This window comes from Jaculus jaculus, chromosome 7 (genome assembly GCF_020740685.1).
Source record: "Jaculus jaculus isolate mJacJac1 chromosome 7, mJacJac1.mat.Y.cur, whole genome shotgun sequence".
In the NCBI taxonomy this organism is placed as follows: Eukaryota; Metazoa; Chordata; class Mammalia; order Rodentia; family Dipodidae; genus Jaculus; species Jaculus jaculus.
Genome location: NC_059108.1, coordinates 37657808 through 37677755, shown reverse-complemented (window position 1 = coordinate 37677755; position 19948 = coordinate 37657808). Strand labels below are relative to the sequence as shown.

At 44.1% G+C, this 19948-nt stretch overlaps 1 protein-coding gene across 1 annotated transcript in view; it reads left to right on the top strand.

Moving 5' to 3' along the window:
- LOC101610720 overlaps positions 1 to 19948 on the top strand; it is a 212631-nt gene that overhangs the window by 54879 nt on the left and 137804 nt on the right. Inside the window, exons 15-16 of the mRNA XM_045155548.1 lie at positions 11077 to 11269; positions 15437 to 15564. Coding sequence (XP_045011483.1) covers positions 11077 to 11269; positions 15437 to 15564 — 321 coding nt within the window. The remainder of the gene's footprint in view (positions 1 to 11076; positions 11270 to 15436; positions 15565 to 19948) is intronic.

Sequence of the window (19948 nt, the reverse complement as noted above, 5' to 3'; positions counted from 1 at the left end):
TCCTCTGCCTCCTCCTTGAGCTCGTTCGTGAAGCTACTGGTCCACCTTCGCGGAGCAAGGGATGACATGCAAACTCCTTCAAGCAAACACACGTGTACCACACATGCACGCTCCTCTTACTAGTATTAATCCTACCACAGCTGATTACTAGGCTGATAGAGTATTTAAAAAAAAAAACAAACACTTTTCTAGCTGGGCATGGTGGCACACACATTTAATCCCAGCACTCGGGACACAGAAGTAGTAGAATCACTGTGAGTTCGAGGCCACACTAAGACTACCTAGTGACTTCCAGGCTATTCTGGGCTAGAGTGAGATCCTACCTCAAAAAACTACAAAAAGCACTTTTCTTACCAAAAGCCCTCTCCCTGTTTGTTCTGAAGTGGGGTAGGGAGGAGACATAGAAAAGAGGGAAGACAATACTATCCTTCCCTATTGACTACAAGAATAATTTCTTGGAATAATGCACTATGTCTTACCTGTTTGCTCATAAATGATGAATTATGTCATACTCAAAAGTTCCCTGCTGGTATTACTTTAGTGTGAGACACTCAAGACAGTGGCCTTCCATCAGGGTCTTCAATAGGACCATATATATGCAAAGGGCATGGCCTTGTTGCAGCCTTGGATAATGTGATTCTTTTGCATATGAGGGGAAGAATGGGACACAGATGTTTGTCTTTTGGGGTCATATTGCCAGGCCCAGGGACTAGCTGCTGGTAGCAAGACCACTGGGATATCAAATGTGGGAGATGCTCCTAAAATAGAGGCTCCTTCCCTGACCCTTTCCTCCTGGCCCCAAGTGTTTGATTCCACAAGGAAAGGATTGGGCTGATACTAATGACTGTTCACTCGACAGCAATACCACATCAAGAAGGTGCATTTGGTTTGTCACAGACACCTTGGCTTTTTATCTTATTTATTTATATTTTTTTTTGAGAAAGAGAGAGAGGGGGAGGGAGAAAAAGAGAGAGAGAGAATGGGCACACCAGGGCCTTCAGCTGCTGCAAACAAACTCTAGACGCATGCACCCCCTTGTGTGCATGTGCGACATTGCACACTTGTGTCACTGTGCGTCTGGCTTATGTGGGTCCTGGAGATTCGAACATGAATTCTGAAGCTCGCAGACAAGCGCCTTAACTGCTAAGCCATCTCCAGCCCCATCTTGGCATTTTGTGAGCTTACTTAATGTAGGTACATGGCCAGGTAGAAAAATCCCTGGATGCAAAGCAGCAGGCCTTTCCTAACTGTTAGATCTTGAGTGCATGTCCTCAGTCCAGGAGACCTGGCAGTCAGTGGTGTCTGTAGGGTCTGCCCAGACTTGATGTGCTGGTAGCAGGGGCTGTTGGGAGAAAGGAGTGTGTGGAGAGGGAGAGACAAGCTGATGGGAGGGGATAGGCTCTTCTTAGATGTGGGACCACTTCCCAAGGTAGTAGGAACAGGGGACTTTAAATAGGAGACTGCCTCTTCTCATTGCTTTGTAGTTTTCTCTAGGATCTTTGCTTGCTTGTTCCCTGTCGGGAAGTCCTTCACGGACTTCCTGCTCCAATGAAAGCCCAAGCTTCCTGGTGACATTTAGAAGCCTGAGCACAATCTGGCCCCTGTCATCCCTTGGGCCTCAGTCCCTCACAGTTCCTATACTTTCATCTTATCAGAGTAGCCCAAATCTCCTCTGATTGGGCAGAAGTGTTCATGACCTTGGGCCCCTCTGTTCCTGTCCTCTTCAATCTTTGGAAAGCACCTACTCTTTTTTTTTTTTGTTTTGAGAGAGAGAGAGAATTGGTGTGCTAAGGCCTCAGCCACTGCAATGGAACTCCAGATGCTTGCACCACCTAGTGGGCTTGTGTGACCTTGTGTTTGCCTTACCTTTGTGTGTTTGGCTAACATGGGATCTGGAGGATTGAACATGGGTCCTTAGGCTTCACAGGCAAGTGCCTTAACTGCTAAGCCATCTCTCCAGCCCCTCACCTACTGTTAATTCAAGACTCCATTCCAGAAACTTTCGTGGGCACAGTCCTTCTTTACATCTCTGTGCGGAACTGAGAGCTGCTCCTGTGATGGCTCCTAGGCGTGCCTCGTAGCACTCAGCACATGGCTGTGCCTATTTCCAGACTGTGAGCCCATCAGAACTACCTGACTAATTCCACAGGTATTCTGACTCAAAAGGAGACTAGGTTCTATACTACGCTACATATACTAGGTTCTACTCTAGATATGGGGGATACAGCACTGAGCAAAACTGACACAGCTTCCTGTCAGCATGGGACTATCTTCAGGGCAAAGAGATACAATATGCATAGGAGGTCAGATTACTGGACCCCAAAGCTTCCTCAGAATTCCTAGCCCTGGGTTGGAGAAATGGTTTAGTGGCTAAGGTGCTTGCCTGTGAAGCCAAAGGACCCAGGCGTGATTCCCCAGGATCCACGTAAGCCAGATACACAAGGTGGCTCTTGCATCTGGAGTTCATTTGCAGGGGCTGGAGGCCATGGCACGCTTATTCTCTTTCTTTGCCTCTTTCACTCTCAAAAAAAAAAAACCCAAATAAATAAAAATAAAATATAAAAAAAATAATTCTGGGCTGGAGAGATGGCTTAGCGGTTAAGCGCTTGCCTGTGAAGCCTAAGGACTCTGGTTTGAGGCTCAATTCCCCAGGACCCACATTAGCCAGATGCACAAGGGGGCGCACGCATCTGGAGTTCGTTTGCAGTGCTGGAGGCCCAACAAAAAAAAAAACAAAAACAAAAAACAACTAAGTCCTAGCCCTTGCGGTCAGATGGGGCTCTGTGACCAGCCTTGAAAGCCAGTGGAGCTCCAAACAGAAATGACATGTCAGTGTCCGTTGAGAAGTCTTGGGAGCCACTCTATATCCTCTGACTGTCTCCCTGAGTAAGTGTTGAGGGGGGTCATATAACAAGATTGAACCCTCCTGGGTCACTACAGGAGGGTGACATCCTAAAGGGCAGCCGGTCAGGCAGTGGCTCTGCATGAGGAAGTTCGCTGGGTCAGGCTGCTGAGCACTGAGGCTGTGGACCAGGGAAGGAGGTGACGGTGACGGTGCCAAGGAGGGAAGTGAAGAGAGGCCGACCGAGGGTGCTGGAGGTGGGCAATGGATGCTGCTGCTTTAAGTAGGTGAAGGGGGGCCACAGGGATGGGTTAGTAGTTAAGGTGCTTGCCTGCAATGCCAAAGGACCCAGGTTCGATTCCCTAGGACCCATGTAAGCCAGATGCACAAGGTGGTGCATGCATCTGGAGTTCATTTGCAGTGGCTGGAGACCTTGACATGCCTATTTTCTCTCTATATCTGCCTGTCTGTCTGTCTCTCTCTCAATTAAGTAAAAATGAAAATAAAGTTTTAAAAGTAGGTGAAGGGGAAAGGCTTACAGAAGGATAGAGTGACTGTCTGGGTAAAGACCCAAAGGAATTAAGGACAAACCATCTGGAAAAGTACCAGCAGGGGACCAGTGTAAGGCCCTGCACAGGACCATCACAGCAATCACAGCAGACTGCAAGACGGCAAGGAGTTCAGCGTGATGGAGTGGATCAAGCGGAGAGTAGCGAACAGTGAATCTAAAGAGAAGAAGGAAGGTTCTAATGGGCCTGAGGGCCACTGTGAGGACCTTAGCTTTGAAGCCAGGCATGGTGACACATGCCTTTAATCCCAACACTTGGGAGGCAGAAGTAGAAGGATCACTGTGAGTTCAAGGCCACCCTGAGACTACATAGTGAATTCCAGGTCAGCCTAGGCTAGAGTGAAACTTTTCCTCAAACAACCCCCCCAAAAAAGGGAGGCAGAAGTAGAAGGATCTCTGTGAGTTCAAGGCCACCCTGAGACTACATAGTGAATTCCAGGTCAGCCTGGGCTAGAGTGAAACTTTTCCTCAAACAACCCCCCCAAAAAAGGGCAGCTTTGACTCTGAGTGAGAAAAGGAGCCCTTGTCCAGTAACAGAGAGATGTTATACTTGATTTACATTTAAACATTCATGCTGCTGTCAGGGGGACAGAGGCATTTTAGGACTGGTGCAGGGAGGCCATTGAATTAATTAAACCAGAGACAATGTGTCTGAGAAAACAGCCAGACAAGAGATGGTCAGATTCTGAAGATATAGCCACGGTCTGTGTAACCACACTTTGGTCAACGATGGACTGCATATACAATAGTGATCCCCTGAGATGATTATTATCATTATTATAAGCTGAAAGGTGCTTATTGTCTAGTGACATTGTAGCCATTATATAACAGCGGAGTGCAATGCATTACTACAGGTTTGTGGTATGGGGTTATGTAAACAAACTTGTTTAGATATGTTGAAACAAATGTCGTGATTATGTTCTGATTTTTGGCCACAGTAGTATAGTAACATGCTTTACAGGCTTGTAGCCTATGGACAATAAGTTAGATTATATACGTAGTAGACCAAATAGTCTATGATGCTCACACACAGTGAAATTGACACATCATAACAAATTTGTTATTGAGTAACATATGACTACTTAATTTTTTAAAGAAATACACTTTCTTAATATTTCATTTATTTATTTATTTATTTATTTATTTATTTATTTATTTGACAGAGAAAGAGGAGGGGGAGTGAGAGAATAGGTGCACCAGGGCCTCCAGCCACTGCAAACAAACTCCAGACACATGCACCCCCTTGTGCAGCTGGCTAATGTGGGTCCTAGGGGATCAAACCTGGGTCTTTTGACTTTGCAGGCAAATGCCTTAATTGCTAAGCCATCCCTCCAGCCCTATGACTAGTTAATTTTAATTTTTATTTCAAACAATATTTTTGAGGCAGGGTCTCACTCTAGTCCAGGCTGACCTGGAATTCACTATGTAGTCTCAGGCTGGCCTCCAACTCATAGTGATCCTCTTACTGCAGCCTCCAAAGTGCTGGATTAAAGACATGCACCACCATGTCTGATCTTATTTTTAAAAAATTTTTAAATTACTGGGCTAGAGAGATGGCTTAGCGGTTAAGCGTTTGCCTGTGAAGCCTAAGGACCCCAGTTCGAGGCTCGATTTCCCAGGACCCACATTAGCCAGATGCACAAGGGGGCACATACATCTGGAGCTCGTTTGCAGTGCCTGGAGGCCCTGGCGCGCCCATTCTCTCTCTCTGTCACTCTCTCTCTGCTTCTTTCTCTCTATGTCTGTTGCTCTCAAATAAATAAATGAACAAAAAAATTAAAATGCTTTTATTATTTTGGAGGATGAGATGGAGTCAGGAAGTAGCTTTGTTAGGCAGTTGGGGTGACTGGGCTCCTGAAAATAAAAAGGCAGGTCAGAGTGTACTTGCTGGAGATCAAAGGCTGATCTGGCTTCTTATCTCTTGCCCAGTTCCCTAGACCCGTTTTTCCATACAGGAGGTCCTTTTCTAGAATTCTGACATTGTGCTTGGTCAAGGTTAGACCCTGTAGCAGACAGCTTCAGGTTCACTGAGATGAACTTCCAGACCAGGCACAGTTATGGAGGAAGGGATATTTATTGAAGCTTACAGATCCAGGGGAAGTTCCATAATGGCAGAAGAAGCTAGGCAGCCTTCACAGGCCCAAGCAGACAGAGAAAGAAGTACAAACTAAAAGCCAAAAGCCACAGCACAGCACACTTCAGGAACTCCAGCTAGGCACACTTTGCATATCTTTAGATTGAAATCTGAAAGCCACCACCACACCTTAAGATCCACCCAGTGACATTGCCTCTAGCCAGGTAGGCAGCAGATGCAAACACACAACTGAATATCTTGGGGGTCATCTATTCTATTCAAACCACCACAGACCCCATGAACTGGCATCATGGCTGGCCTCTTCTTGCGACAGCCCCTAGCCCAAACCAATGAGCTCTCCCTCTGGCTCACCTGAGCTGGAAGGTATGGCCCACACCATAAGGTTGTAAGTGCCTTTGTGAGGATGTGCTGCCTAAGTTCTGAACCTCCAGCTTCTAGTGAGTTTCCTCTTAGCTAAGCCCAGCTGGGCTGAGCCAAAGGGGGAGCCCCCTAACCCTTATTTTCCACACGGGCTCCTTCTCCACATGGCAGGAACTCTTTGAATTCTCTTTTCTGTCCTCTCCATGGTTTTTCCAGGCCCACCACATGAGCTCTGAAGGCACGTGGGTGTGTTCATTCTCCTTTCTTTGGTTCTGTACTTCCCTCAATAAATATAATATTTTAATAATTATCCTTCTCGGTCTTAATTCAATTCTTTGGGTAAAAATAGACACAAATCTATGGTTTGGGAGTTAAGGACTTTCCTGAACCCCTAAAATCCCCGTTTCAAGGGGAAAGAAAGACAGAAAGCAAAGCACCAGGGCCTCTTGCCGCTGCAAACAAATGCCAGACACATGCACTACTTTGTGCATCTGGCTTTAGCTGGGTACTGGGAAGACGAACCTGGGCCAACTCAGGCTGCGGGCTTTGCATAAGCACTTCCAACCACTGATCCATCTCCCCAGCCCTGTATGACTGTATGTATGTTGAAGGTACACCGAGCATGATTTCCGTGCAAACAGATCAGGGTTCATCTTAAAGTTTAAGCCTGAGCGTGTGTCAGTGGGGAGTTGCCATCACCCGAGAGATGATTACAACAGGGTTATTGTGAAGGTCACCTTCTCATTTAGGACATGGAGATTTGAGGTGCTTGCTGCATGTGCATGTGGTAAAGGAAGTAGCAATCAGGAAATATATCTTTCACATAGTATGTATTTAATAAATATTTATTACTAAGTAATATAAACTAATATTAGCCCTCCTGCCCCTAACGGAATAGTTAGGTTATTAGAACAGCAAACACAAAAGTGGTTTGGGAAGTGTATCATGCTGTCAAAACACAGAATGACTAACAACAATAATAAAATCATTCTCTATGGACTAGAAATGTAGAGTAAAAGATATATTTGATCTTATTTAAATAGTAAACATTGAAGCCAATGATTGAGTCAGCTAACAAATATTTCTGACAACTTCTTCCATGAACTAGAGTTCTCTTAAAGCAAAATGATTCAAGGAAAGGTAATCTTGCCAGGTAAGTATTATCTACATTGCCAAAAGGCCCAAAATTCACATTAATTCATGGTGGCAGAAGCCACTAGAGAGCAAAAGCAATGAAAGTCACCAGTTTTTCTATAGAAACTTTTTTCAGCACATCGTTATGGTGCCATCAGCTAAAAACATATATGAATCATTCCAAAGGTCACATTATTTCTTACTCAGACAATAATTATTGCCCTCCCCTTCCAGCCACATTTCCAAGCCTAGCATTGAAGTATCAACTTTCTTACCACAAAACCTTTAGAAGGAGGATCTTCTGCATGACCATGAACAACTTACAAAGGAACTACGAAAATGTTAGCGTAACTGAACCATTGCCCTACATGAAGCACTTTGCTAAGTGAATTGCTTTTGCATGGGTGTGACCAAAATACCCGGGAGAGAGAACAAGTTGAAGGGAGCAAGTGTTTACTTTAGCTGATGGCTTCAGAGGGCTCAGCCCGTGGTTTCTTGGCCTTGCCACTTGGAGAGAACATCACAACAGCAGAAGTGTGTGATGGAGGAGGACTGCGCTGCAGAGCACACAGCAAGTGGAATGGAACAGCAACAGGGAGGGGCTGGAGCAAGATGTAGCCTCTCAAGACATGTCTGCAGTAACGTACTTTCTCCAACTAGGACTCACCTTCCGCAGATCCACGGCCTCAATAGTCTCTTCAGGTGTCAAACCTAATGGTGGAGTCATTCATTGCATCAGAGCCTTCATGATCTAAGGGTCTCTGGCAACGTCCCTTCAGATACCCCTAGAGGTGTGCTGAACTAATCCAAGCATTAATTAACCCAATCAAGTGGGCAGTCATGATTAACTATCACATTGGCCATATTTGGTTTCCTTTCTTTTTATGTTGTTTGTTTTATTTTTTGAGGTAGGGTTTCACTGTAGTCCAGACTGACCTGGAATTTACTATGTAGTCTCAGGCTGGCCTCAACCTCACAGTGATCCTCCTACCTCTGCCTCCAGAGTGCTGGGATTAAAGGCATGTGCTGCCATGCCTGGTGCCCACTTGGTTTTCAAAGTGCATCTCCTGTGGGCAGAAGTACACATTTCAGAGATAGGAAGTGAAGAAGGGAAAGAGCAAACTGTAGCAAAGAAAGAGAGAGACAGAGAGAGAGGAAGGAAGGAAGGAAGGAAGGAAGGAAGGAAGGAAGGAAGGAAGGAAGGAAGGAAGGAAGGAAGGAAGGAAGGAGGAAGGAAGGAAAGAAGGAAGAAAGGGAAGAAGATAACCTGTGCCTTTGTGGAGGATTTGAGTGGGGAGAGATATAAATGACTGTTTAAATATATGGCATCAGAACTAGCAGTTGACAATACTATTTCTCTTCATCAGCTTCCAGACTCTAATGAATGGCCATTCCCTAAAAATCTTATAAAATTCTCCTGCACAATAACAGTGGGAAAGGACTTTTCCAGTAATTAGATTAAAAAAAAAAAAACCCTCCACATTGTTGTCCTTTTCTTCAAGGATGATGGAAATGCACAGTAAGAGTGGAGTTTAAAAGGCCAAAAGCCAGCACACAGGTTATCAAGGAAGCTGCTGCTGGCATGGTGGTGCCCACTGGAATACCAGCGCTGGGGATGCTAAGGCAGGAGGATGGCAAGTTCAAGCCAGCCTGGGCCTCAGTGTGAAATCAAGGACAGCCAGGCAACTTAGTGAGCCCCTGTTTCAAAATAAAAAGTGCAAACACAGTAGGAGATGCAGCTCAGGGCAGAGCACTGGCCAAGCATGCATGAGGCCTTGGGTCAGCCTCCAGCACTACTGAAACAAAAACCGTAATGATAATGGTAATTAAGAAGAAGCTCAGGTGATTAATTTTGTTGTGTATATTTTTGCCACATTAATGTATATATAATTTTAAAACTAGCTCAGGGTTTCTTACCCTCTTTTGCTTTATGAATATTCCCTTACAGCTTTTTTTCTACTCAGCCCCTCCAAAGAAAAGTTAATGCCCAAAAAATGCCATATATTTGCTTAGTACCATGTGTATATCTATGCTTTGTATGTGAAGAGAATAAGCTTTCCTTTTTCTCTCCCAGAACCATCTTGCACTCTGGGCATGATCACCCTCTTACAGACTGTATATATTACACTATAGTGACATAAACCAGAATTTATGAGAGCAAAACACACAAGTTTTGATTAGAAATAAATAAATAAATAAAATCATTCTCTATGGACTAGGAATGTAGAGTAAATGTAGAGTATCTTTTTTTAAAAAAATATTTTATTTATTATTTGAAAATGAGAAAGAGAGAGATTATTTTTTTATTTATTTATTTGAGAGCAACAGACACAGAGAGAAAGACAGATAGAGGGAGAGAGAGAGAATGGGTGTGCCAGGGCTTCCAGCCTCTGCAAACGAACTCCAGACGCATGCGCCCCTTATGCATCTGGCTAACGTGGGACCTGGGGAACTGAGCCTCAAACTGGGGTCCTTAGGCTTCACAGGCAAGCGCTTAACCGCTAAGCCATCTCTCCAGCCCAATGTAGAGTATCTTAAAAGTACAGGAGGAGACTATAAGCACAGACTTAAGGAAACATACATGTGTGAAAATTTCTAAAAGCATTTATTTACTCATCTCTTGGGTCAGTTAACAATTTCTACTCATCTACTGTGTGTTTGGGTACTAACCAATGGACAAACAACGATGAACAACATAAACACGGTGCTTCACTCTCACAGTACTTCATAATCCATGGAGTAGACAAAGAGTGGTCACCCAAGTGGCTGAGAAGATGGCTGAGTGGCTAAAGTGCCTTGTTTGCAAAGCCTGTTAGCACAGGTTCAATTCTCCAGCTGCCCATGTAAAGCTGGATGGTCATTCATTTCCAGCAGCAAGAGACTCTGGCATGCGCACACACAAATAAAAAATATTTTAAAATGTCACACAAATAGGGCTGGAGAGATAGCTTAGCAGTTAAGGCACGTGCCTGCAAAGCCTAAGGATCTATGTTCAACACCCCAGAACCCACATAACCCAGATGCACATCGTGGTGCATGCACCTGGAGTTTGTTTGTAGTGGCTAGAGGCCCTTGTACACCCAGTCGCTCTCTCTTTCTCTCTCTCTCCATCTTTCCATCCCTCTCTCTGTGTAATAAATAAATAAGTAAAAATAAAAAATATTCAAACATCACACAAATAAATGTGAAGCACCAGTGAGTAAGTACCTCAAAAGAGAGATGGCAATCTTTATCAGATAGAAACTTTCACGTACTTGGAGCTCGCCAGTTAGGCTGGGCTGGCCAGCAAGCCCCAGAGATCCTCCTGTTTGTTCAGTGCTGGGATTGCAGCTATATTCCACCACGCCTGGTCTTTTTACATAGGCACTGGACATTGAACTCAGGTCCTCAAAGCACTTTTCTAACTGAGCCATCTCCCCAGCCCCAAATTTCCCCTTTTATAAGGCTTACTGGAATCCTGTGTGACTATATTTTAATACGATTGTATCTGCAAAGACCCTGTTTCCGAATAAGAGCTCATTCCTAGGTCACAGTTAGACCTGGATTGGGAGCCCATTATCCAACTCCGCCCATCAGTAGGACATGAGACTGCACCAATGCATTCTGGAAGACCTTACAGAATTAAAGCAAAATGTTCTTAATGGCTATTATTCATGGATCCAACATGCCTCACCTGTGGTTTCACGTATTTCCACAGCTCTTACATTGTGTGCTGTCCCCCGCTGTCACCATTTGCTAATGAGCTAGAGCAGCAGAGTACCTGGCCCAGATTGAGATCTGGCAGTCCCTGGCCTTCTGTCCCCAGAGGCCACTTTTCCATGGCTCTAGAATTGACCAGAAAGATAAAAAAGCTGGCATTTATCTGCCTCAGGAACTACCTCTTCCTGCAACATTCTTTGTCCATATATATGTATATTTTTTTCTACATGCAGCTTTTTATCCATCCAAACTGTCTGCAGCTCTGTGCTGACAGTCCATTGTGTAGGCACAGGTTCAAACCTGCTGCCTGGCCTATTTGGACTGGGAAAATATAACTCTCCCTTTTCCAGTAATGTCAGGGCTTGGCTTTCTTTCTAGGTCCACAGCATCCAATTCATGGAATCCTCAGAAGTGGAGAGCCAGGATGACCACTACAGCACAGAAGGTGGCTGTGTCCACACCCAGGACCAGCATGGGGTATATGTCATATATGACGTAGCCTTGCAGGATCTGAAGGAACTGGAGGCAGAGCTGCTGCTTGTGGCCAGCCACTACATCGAAAAAGAAAAAGGTAAGGAGGGCTGGAGAGATAGCTTAGCGGTTAAGCGCTTGCCTGTGAAGCCTAAGGACCCTGTTCGAGGCTCGGTTCCCCAGGTCCCACGTTAGCCAGATGCACAAGGGGGCGCACGCGTCTGGAGTTCGTTTGCAGTGGCTGGAAGCCCTGGCACGCCCATTCTCTCTCTTTCCCTCTATCTGTCTTTCTCCCTGTGTCTGTCACTCTCAAATAAATAAATAAATAATGAACAAAAAAATATTAAAAAAAAAAAAAGAAAGAAAAAGGTAAGGAGCGGGAGTTTTGAAAATCAACTGGTCAGGGGCTGGTGGTGTAGCTCAGTGGTAGAGCACTTACCTAGTATGTTCAGAGGCCTGGACTAGTTCCCCCACACCAAAAAAAAAAAAAAAAAAAATCAACTGACCAAACAATAGTATCTAAAAATTCAAGGCTGGGGAGATTTCTTAGTGAATAAATGCACTTACTTGTTTGCATAAGCCTTTTGGCCCAGGTTCAATGCCCCAGTACCCACCTAAAGCCACCCAGTGATGCATGCATCTGGAGTATGTTTGCACTGTATATGGCCTAGACGTACCCCTTCCCCCCACCTCTCTCCTTGCGGATAAAGAAATATTTTATAAAAAATAAAATTGGGGCTGGAGAGATGGCTGAGCACTTAGAGCACTTGCTTGCAAAGCCTGCAGGCCTGGGTTTGATTCTACAGTGCCCACATAAGCCAGGCGCACAAAAGTAATGAGAAAAGAGAAAGTGATGCATGTACCTGGAGTTGCTATACAGTGGCAAGAGACCTTGGCATGTCCATTCTCTCTCTCTATCCTTATAAATAGTAAGTAAAAAATCTTTTAAAAATACAAATCCATTAAACAGATAATAATCTTCCACCTCTAAAACATTCCCACTAGTGAGAAGATGTTCTGTTATAGCTCACTACCCCTTCCTGGTGGAAACTGACTACTCTTGAAGTGCTTAGCTGAAATTCTTTTTTTTTAATTTATTTTTATTTATTTATTTATTTGAGAGCAACAGGCAGACAGAGAGAGAAAAAGGCAGATAGACAGGGAGAGAATGGGCATGCCAGGGCCTCTAGCCACTGCAAACAAACTCCAGACGCATGTGCCCCCTTATACATCTGGCTTAAGTGAGTCCTGGGGAATCGAGCCTTGAACTGGGGTCCTTAGGCTTCACAGGCAATCACTTAACTACTAAGCCATCTCTCCAGCCTGAAATTCTTATTTAAAATATTCATTTATTCATTTCCAAATAGAGAGAGAAAGAGAGAGAGAAGAGAGACAGAGAGTATTGGCTCACCAGGGCCACGCTGTAAATGGACTCCAGATGCATGGGTCACTTTGTGCATCTTGCCCTATGTGGGCACTGGGGAATTGAATTCTGGCCATTTGGCTCCATAGGCAAGCACCTTAACTGCTGAGCAATCTCTCCAGACCATGAAATTCTCATTTAGACTATGCTTGTTGCACAGGGAAATTTCTGCATCACCCACTGGGTGTAAGGGACATGGTGCTGGGCCCTAAAGCAAAGAAGCAAGTGAAATGAATGACTTTGTTCCCCTAAGCAACTGACCTTGAGGAAACTGCATTTCGAAGCAGAGACATGCTGGGTTCCTAACAGGAACACATCATGATGCAAAAAGATCTGGCCAGGGGAATGTCAGACAAGTCTCAGAGGGCATGCTCATCCCTCAGGGTAACCAGTGCATCATCTGCGTACTCTCTTCTTTCTTGGTACCATCATCTAAATGGCCAGTTTTAGAAATAGATAAAAATAGAGGGCTGGAGAGATGACTTAGTGGTTAAGCGCTTGCCTGTGAAGCCTAAGGACCCCGGTTCAAGGCTCGATTCCCCAGGACCCATGTCAGCCAGATGTACAAGGGGGCGCATGCGTCTGGAGTTCGTTTGCAGTGGCTGGAGGCCCTGGCACGCCCATTCTCTCTCTCTCTCTCTCTGCCTCTTTCTCTCGCTGTCTGTTGCTCTCAAATAAATCAATAAAAATACCCAAAAAATTAAAAAAAAAAAAGAATTGAATAGTGTGGGGCTGGAGAGATTGCTTAGTGGTTAAAGTGCTTGCCTACAAAGCCTAAGGACCCAGGTTCAATTCCCCAGTGCCCATGTAAGCCAGATGTGTGAGGTGGCACGTGTGTCTGGAGTTTATTTGCAATGGCTAGAGATACTAGTAGACCCATTCTCTCTTCCTGTCTCTGTCTCATAAATAAAATATAAAACATTTTCAGAAAGGACGTAATCATGTGATAGCACTGACTATTTCATTTGGAAAGAGTTTAGAAGTTTTAGACACATTGCAACACCTGAAGGGAACTTTAGCAAGGCTTTTGTGTTATTTCACAGTATGTGTGCACTGTAATTAAGGATAATTCATGTTCATAGTGTTACGAAATGCTGCTCAGAGGATGTCTGACAACTAACTTATCAGGTCTCAGAATGAATTTAACATAGGAATCAATCCTATATCACATCATTGCTACAACACTGAGGATCTCAGTCATGCAGGGACAGCATCCGATGCTTGAGCCCATTTAATTTCAGCTCGTCATTTTTATCTTTACTAGATATATAACATACAATGCAGCACTTTTGTCCACATTAACTCACAATACCGTGTCACTGTTTCTAGCTGCTGAGAGTTTAATTAGATTGAAACACATTTAACCACACAGGCATCTTTCAATCAAGCTAATAGGTATACAGTCATCCATTGTGAAATGGCTCCTTGACTTCTGCGAGAGAAATCAAAGTCTTTCTCTTGCTAAGTACCCATCATAGACTCAATTAGTATCCAACTCACATGTCTGCACCTGTACATTCTTGCCTTCTAGTATTTTCTTATGAAACATGCCACTTAAAAACCCAAAGCAATAAGAATTTTGGCAGTGAAAACTAAATTAATATAGTAGAAAAATATTTCTGTCAAATAGTAATAAAGATTAACTTTATTGATTTAAGTTGGCAATCAGCATAATTAAGAAATATTTTGGGAATTTCCCTGAAAACTTTAAACATTTATAAAAAAACATTTATTTATTTATTGAGGAAGATAGAGAAAGAGGGAAGAAGGGAGGGAGAAAGAGAGAATGTATCAGGCTTCTAGCCATTGTAAATGAACTCCAGACATATGTGCCACCTGGTGAATCTGGCTTATGTGGGTGCTGGGGAACCAAACCTGGTCCTTAGGCTTCACAGGCAAGCACCTTAATAGCTAAGCCATTTCCAGCCCTTAAAACTTCTTAATGATAATTTGTATATATATATAATATGCAATATATAATATACATAATGTATTTTGATCATAATCCCTTTGCATTAAACATTTTTATCCCCCTCCCTTATATCACGGAACCCCCTTTTTTCCAACAAGTACCTCTTCTTTGAAAATTTTTGATTTAGTTAACATGAATAAAATAGCAAATGAGGATGCTGGAGAGATGGCTCAGCAGTTAAGGTACTTGCCTACAAAGCCTAAGGACCCAGGTTTGATTCCCAAGTACCCATGTAAAGCCAGATGCACAAAGTGCTACATGCATCCTGAGTTCATTTGAAGTGGCGAGGGCACCCATTCTCCCTCTCTCTCTCTCTCTCTCTCTCTCTTTCTCTGCTTGCAACTAAATACATAAATAAATTATATACACACACATATATTTAATCTGAGGGTTTTTTTTTGATAAACCACCAGACGCCAAACCTTTAGTGGGTTTTTTTTTTTTTTTTTTAGTTTTTTGAGGTAGGGTCTCACTCTAGCCCAGGCTGAGCTGGGATTCACTATGGAGTCTCAGGGTGGCCTCGAACTCACAGCGATCCTCCTACCTCTGCCTCCCGAGTGCTGGGATTAAAGGCATGCGCCACCATGCCCGGCCAGACCTTTAGTTTTATGTTAGCTGAACTTTGGTTTTATATCTAAAATTTGTCTTTAAAATTGGAAAATAAAACCCCAAGCTCCCATAGACTTGGAGGTCCACAAGAGTGGACCTGGGCCTTGTCTCTGTGGACATTTCTTCAGTGGATATAATAGGCCCAGTTCCAGTTTCCGTGTCTCCGTTCCTGAGATGCGGCTGATCATCCAGGGGCACATTTCCCTCAGAACCAGCCTTGTTGGAGGCCTTAATCTAACACTTCCCACCCGCTTCTCTCCCAGGTCACAAGGAGGACAGCAAGTCACAGCGTAGCCCGCACTGGGGATGGGCCCATGCGAGAGTGGACAGATTTGCTGTCCTGTATGACATGTGGACTTGGGAAGCAGCTCTCTTTGAACACAAACAGGAGGTATGATCCCTAAAACACACAGAATCTCCTAAATGCCATTCTTGCTGGGTACGGTGGTATATACCTATAACCCCAGAACTCGGGAGGCCGAGGCAGGAGGATTCCTCCAAGGTTAAGGTCAGCCTAGACTATAGAATGACTTCCAGGCCACCTGCTACATATCAGGACCTTGTGGAAAACAAGCAAACACCATAAGGCTGTTCTTACCAAACCAGGTTTGTTTGTTTGTTTGTTTTTTTAATTTAAAAAAAACCCAAAGAGGGCTAGAGAGATGGCTTAGCGGTTGAGCACTTGCCTGTGAAGCCTAAGGACCCCGGTTCAAGGCTCGACTCCCCAGGATCCATGCTAGCCAGATGCACAAGGGGGCGCACGCGTCTGGAGTTCGTTTGCAGTGGCTGGAAGCCCTGGCGCGCCCACTCTCCTCTCTCTCTCTCTCTCTCTCTCTCTGCCTCTTTCTCTCTCTGTCTGTCACTCTCAAATAAATAAATAAAAATTTAAAAAAAAAAACCCAAAGAGACTTTTAGGAAGCTCTCGGTAAAGCAAATCATTTTTATTTAAATGGTTTCAGCTAATTATAAAGATACAAGTATTGAGTTTAGGTTAATTAATCGTTGCAGACAGGTTCACATTGCTGGTAGAAATCACCCAACCTAGAGCAGCTTGTGGGGAAAAGAGGTTTATTTTGGCTTACAGGCTCGAGGGGAAGCTCCATGATGGCAGGGAAAACGATGACATGAGCAGAGGGTGGACATTACCCCCTGGCCCATGTAAGGTAGACACAGGAACAGAAAGTGTGCCAAACACTGGCATGGAGAAACTGGCTATAACACCCATAAACCTGCCCCCAACAATACACTGCCTCCAGGAGGTTTTAATTTCCAGTTGCCATCAGCTGGGGAATCTAGCATCCAGAACACCTAAGTTTATGGGGAACGCCTCAATCAACCCATCACATTAATCTTTTAAAAAAATTTTATCTATTTATTTGAGAGAGAGGGGATGGGTGTGCCAGGGCCTCCAGCTGCTGCAAGTGAATTCTAGACTCATGCACCACCTGTACATCTGGTTTATGTGGATCCTTGGGAATTGAACCTGGGTCCTTTGGCTTTGCAGACAAGTGCCTTAACCACTAAGCAATCTCTCCATCCCTAGTTAATTGTTTTTAATGAAAGAGGGGGAGGGGGAGGGGGAACTGGCATGCTAGGGCCTCCAGCCACTGTAATAGATCTCCAGACATGTGCACCACCTAGTACACATGTGTCATCTTGTGTGTCTGACTTATGTGGATTCTGGGGAGTTCAACCTGGGTCCTTAGGCTTCACAGACAAGCACCTTAACTGCCAAGCCATCTCTCCAGCCCCTAATTAATCTGTGTGTGTGGGTGGGGGGGTGTGTGTGGTACTGGGGATTAAATTCAGGGAAATTCTAGGCAGGTACTCTCCCACTGAGCTATATCCCCAGCCCCCCTTTCATTTTGCTATTTGTTTAAATGTATTTATTATTTTTGATTAACAACTTCCATAGTTGTAAATAATATCCCATGGTAATGCCCTCCCTCCCCCACTTTCCCCTTTGAAACTCCACTCTCCATCATATCCCCTCCCCCTCTCAATCAGTCTCTCTTTTATTTTTTTTTTAAATTTTTTTCCACATTTAATATGGAAATACTTTTTTTTTTTTTACTGATGTGTCTATAATAGGTTGATATGTTTTATCAATCACATTGGTATAATATAAGCACAGCTCAATAAAGACAACTAGGTATGAATATCCATTCAAGGTAGAAAATATATATTCTACAAATATCAAAATACCTTAGGTAGTTAGAAAGAAATGGATTTGTAGCAAACAAAAGATAAGGCTCTGTCAGATTTTATTTTATTTTATTTTGGTTTTCTGAGGTAGGGTCTCACTCTAGCCCAGGCTGAGCTGGAATTCACTATGGAGTCTCAGGGTGGCCTCGGACACACAGCGATCCTCCTACCTCTGCCTCCCGAGTGCTGGGATTAAAGGTGTGCGCCACCATGCCCGGCTTCTCTTTTATTTTGATGTCATGATCTTTTCCTCCTATTCTGATGGTCTTGTATAGATGGTGTCAAGCACTGTGAGGTCATGGATATCCAGACCATTCTGTGTCTAGAGGAGCACATTGCAAGGAGTCCTACCCTTCCTTTGGCTCTTACATTCTTTCTGTCACCTCTTCCACAATGGACCCTGAGACTTGGAAGGTGTGATAGAGATACTTCAGTGCTGAGCACTCCTCTGTCACTTCTTCTTAGCACTATGGTGCCTTCTGAGTCATCCCAAGATCACTGCCACCTGAAAAGAGAAGGTTCTCTACCAAAAGTGAGAGTAGCAGTAATATATGGGTATGAACATTAAGAGAAGTGCTTACCAGGCAGTTTGATGACCATAGTATATACATTTAGCCAGACAGCAGCAGACGTTACACCCCTAGGGCTCATGACTACCCCTGTTGCAGGTTTTCAGTAGCAAGGATGTATTCCCTCCCATGGAGCGGGCGTCCAGTCCAATTAGAGGGCGGTTGGTTTCCACCATGACAGATGTGCCACTATATTTTGCTATTTTTGAAACACATTGCACTAAGTTGTCTGGGCTAGTCTTGATTTCACTCTATAACTCAGGCAGGCCTTGAACTTTTGATCCTTCTGCTTCAGTTTGCTGAGGAGCCAGGATTACAAGCCTGTGACATCCACCAGGCCCCATTCAATATTATTTTCTGTATGTGGTTCTTCATCACTAAAAATACAATGTGACAGTAGTCCTTCATCTTGCAGGTGCATTAGAGGACTGCTTGATTTAGGCCTTGCTTGTGATGGGATTGCTAGATATGATGCTTATTAGGATGCTGTTAGGTGTGTATGCTTGTGGTGGGGATGCTGTTAATGGGAATGGGTCATGATTTCACTTGCACTCACTGGCCAGTCATAGGGACAAGCCTGGCTTTGCTAAGCACAGGCAAACGGTCTGGCACGATCAGAAGTAAATGTCACCAGCAAGTGAAGCAGTGAAGCCAGGAGTGCCGAGTGCAATGATCACAAGTGAATTTAAAGCAATGAAATAGCAAGTTACTAAGCCACCTCCCAAATCATTAACAGTGGACATCTCAGAAATGAAACACTGCACGTGAACTGCTCCTGGCTACCAGCCCTCCCAGTGATCATCCACTGCTGAGATTTTTTCTTGGGCTTGCCTGAAAAGCCTAAGGACCCATGTTCAACTCTCTAGATCCCATGTAAGCTAGATGCAAAGCTGAGGCAAACACAAGGCTGCACATGCCCACTAGGTGGCGCAAGTGTCTGGAGTTCGATTGTAGTAACTGAGGCCCTAGTCCACCCATTCTCTTTTTAAAAACATATTTTTATTTATTTACTTGAGAGAGAGAAGCAGAGAGAGAGAGAGAATGGGTGTGCCAGGGCTTCTAGCCATTGCAAATGAACTCCAGATGCATGTACCACCTATGCATCTGGCTTATGAGAGTACTGGTGAATTGAACCTGGGTTTTAGGCTTTGCAGGCAAGTGTATTAACTGCTAAGCCATCTCTTCAGCCCTAGAGAAGTGGTTTTTTTTTTTAAAATTTTTTGTTTATTTTTATTTATTTATTTGAGAGTGACAGACAGAGAGGCAGAGAGAGAGGGAGAGAGAGAGAGAGAGAGAGAGAGAGAGAGAATGGGCATGCCAGGGCTACCAGCCTCTGTAAACCACCTCCAGATGCATGTACTCCCTTGTGCATCTGGCTAACGTGGGTTTGGGGGAATTAAGCCTCGAACTGAGGTCCTTAGGCTTCACAGGCAAACGCTTAACTGCTAAGCCTCCTCTCCAGCCCTCCTAGAGTGTTTTTAATCAAACATTAAGTATTTACTCCCCCATGTACCAGGGGTATATAATATATAAGAGAAAATGATTCCTATCTTTAAGAAATTTGTAGTCTATAAAAGTTCATCCAATCTCTAAGCAAAAGCATAACTCATCTGGGCATAGAGGTGTACATCTTTAATCCCAGCACTTGGGGAAACTAAGGTAGGAGGATCGTCCTGTGTTTGAGGCCAGCCTGGAGCTATAGAGTAAGTTCCAGGTCAGTTTGGGCTAAAGTGAGACCCTACCTCAAAATAAATACATAAATAAATAAAAGCATAACTCAGTATCTGTCAGTTTACAACTGAGGCCCATTCAAGAGCTTTGGGGACTTCAGCAGAGTCAGAGTAGAAAAATGCCAGGAAGTCTTTCCAGAAGAACCAATGCTTAAAGTCATCATGAAAAGAGGAGTATAATGTTGTGTGACAGAGAAGTAGACTCGTGAGTGTAGGAAGTAGCAGTTACACTGTCAGTGAAGGTACTCATGGGAATGACCGGCTGAGTGCC